Source organism: Pelophylax lessonae, assembly GCF_965119305.1.
Source record: "Pelophylax lessonae genome assembly, chromosome: 5".
Classification (NCBI taxonomy): domain Eukaryota; kingdom Metazoa; phylum Chordata; class Amphibia; order Anura; family Ranidae; genus Pelophylax; species Pelophylax lessonae.
Window position 1 is genome coordinate 474322919 of NC_138772.1, and position 2623 is coordinate 474325541.

The 2623-nt window shown below is 40.4% G+C and overlaps 1 protein-coding gene across 1 annotated transcript; it reads right to left on the reverse strand.

Annotated features, from left to right (window-relative positions):
• Positions 1 to 343: 343 nt before the first annotated feature.
• Positions 344 to 2276, reverse strand: LOC309557218 (RNA-binding protein 12B-B-like). The gene has a single exon (XM_082259884.1). The coding sequence runs from the start codon at positions 2233 to 2235 to the stop codon at positions 349 to 351; it is 1887 nt and encodes a 628-aa protein (XP_082116010.1). The 5' UTR covers positions 2236 to 2276; the 3' UTR covers positions 344 to 348.
• Positions 2277 to 2623: the final 347 nt, after the last annotated feature.

Sequence of the window (2623 nt, forward strand, 5' to 3'; positions counted from 1 at the left end):
TACAAAAGAAAAAAAAAAAAAAAAAAAAAAAAAAAAAGTGCTGGCCTTTCAATTTCAGACTTCGGTATATCAAGAAATTCCAAAGTCTGCTTCGACTGAAGAGAAAAAACTGCTACAGATATATTGCAATGGCTTCTTTACCAAGTAAATGCCCAGGCATAGGTATGGGGACACAAAACATTTTAATTGAAAATGAGTATACAGCCATAGAAATCAAATGCGGTCACTATATTTACAGCTTATAAGGAATGCTCTGATCATCCATTAGGGAAAAAAAAAAAAAAAAATCTAAAAAATATTCCCAAATCTCACTGAATAGTACAATGGATTGCTGAAATATTCAAATCTTTAACTAGTATATGACACCGATAAACCAATTTTGCGTGTGCCAATGGGCCTTTCATTAAGTTCATTAACAGCAGCAACGGCCTCATCATAGTTGTCAAAGTAGACTGTGGCAAGTCCTGTTGCCATTCCACCCTTGTGATATTGGATTTTTACTGACTCAGGAGTGATATTGTAACCATAGAAAAAATCTAAAATTTCTTCCCTAGTGGCTTTGTATGGCAGATTCTTCATACGTACAAGACCACCTGCTGGCCTGCCTTGACCACTGAATGGTAAAGAATGATAGTAATCAATGTCACCTTGGCCGCCTCTGTCAAACTTTAAAGCAAGCTCATCGTTACCAATAAAATCCAATGGGTTAGAGCCTTGAAACCTTTCTGGAGAACGTCTAAAGTCTCCACGGCCATAAGCCAAATCATCATGCAAGGGATAAGACCGTTCAATAGGATCACGTAAACTGTACTCATCTCTGTACACTGGTGAATGGGCCAAAACATTTTCCAGTGGTTTATCAGCAACGACGCCAAACTCTTTCATCTGTTCATCAGAAATGCGTCTCAGCAGGATTTCTGTATCCAAGAATCGCTGGCGATTCAAACTTTCAGCAAGAAAAGCTTGCTGTTCCGTGGGAAACCTCACCAATGCCTCCCCAAGCCCGACTCCGTTGCTGTCAAAAAGCAAGTACACATCATCTTCATGTACAGGAAATCCAGCCAAGAATCTCAGAACTTCAGCTTTGGTTACATCGAATGGAAAATTCCTCAGGTATACACATCTTTTAATGGGAGCGTGGTCTCTACTTGGATAATCACCAGTGAAATTCTCCACTTTAGGAGATCGACTTTCAAAGGACTCTATCAAATCCAACATTTCTTTTCGGGGAATGGGATGTATAATAATTTGCCGACCATTAAAGTTGCTTTTGTTCAAAGCTAGGCACTTTTCAAACTCCCGCTCACTTCTTACCATGAGAAAGCCTTCTCTTGTTCTGTTCTGGTGCCCGTCAAGCAAGAACTTTATTTGTGAATCAGGAAGGTTTTGCAAACCCAAAAAATTCTTAATATTTTGCTTCTCCACGCTATATGATAAATTCTTCAAGTGTAAAAAAAGCTGCTGATTTAGTGGCGATCTGGACCTTGACCTTTGTTTCCTGGGTTGTTTGGAATGCGGTCCACCTACATGCCCACCAGCAGTGATCCACTGCTCTTCAGTTGTCTTCTTAAGAGAAATGAACCTTTCACCAATATATTCATTATCACGACTAAGGGCTGCATTTGCATCCTTTACACTTCCAAATTTCACATAACCATTTCCACTTTTAAGCCCATTTTTACGCAATTGGAAGAGGACCTCAACCACATCTAGGCCAGCAAAGAACTTCCTGACATCTTCCTCTGTTGCACTGTATGGAAGCCCAAACAAAAACATATAAACAGTATCCAGATTTTTGTTATTTTGCACTTCTCTCCGGTCATGCTTCTTTGCATAGGCTTCATTGTGTTTTGTACCAATGTTGTCCACAACAGGTTCAGAGGTGACTTTGTCAAACTTTTTTTGGTTGACCCCTTTCTTTGCACCAAATGTGTCACTACCAGGTGGTACCGCAGGATGCTTTCTGTTACCTCTACGACTCATTTCCAGAGTATGTTGCATTTCTGTCTTGCTGCTGAGAAAAAGCTGAACGTGTGAAGTCTTAATAACGCCACCATTTCGACTCATAGCACGTCTGGCATCTTCATCTGTTGCAAATATAATGAAGGCTTCACCAAGTTTACCACCGATAATGTGCACACCTCCATCAGGGATATTCAGTTTAGAGAAGAAATGCCGAATATCAACTGAACCAGCAGTACCAGGAAGCCCCTGTAAACGGATTACTACTGCCATCTTTAAGAGTTTACACCTGCAAACATAAAAAGTACATAATTAAACCCCTTGGTTTAAAATTATGAGTTAAAGTGCAACTGCACCTTAGATGGCCTCCCTGCAAGTCTCTCATCTGTGTCCAATCTAGAGATATTGCTGGGAAAACTTTAGAGCCACTTGCCAAAACCCCTTTTAGCTGCGCCCGCCTGTGGGCTCTCCATTCAATCCTTTGGAGCGTTCATACCGTGTTCTGGTCGAGTATGAACTCTCCATAGGAATGAATGTATGCATAAGCCCAGTTTAGAAGATTTTAACAAGTAGCTGTGAGGTTTCAGAGATATCTCGCTGGATAAGGTGCAATTACATTTTAAAGCAATAAAGTGCACTTCTACTTTTGCAGCCAAGTTGG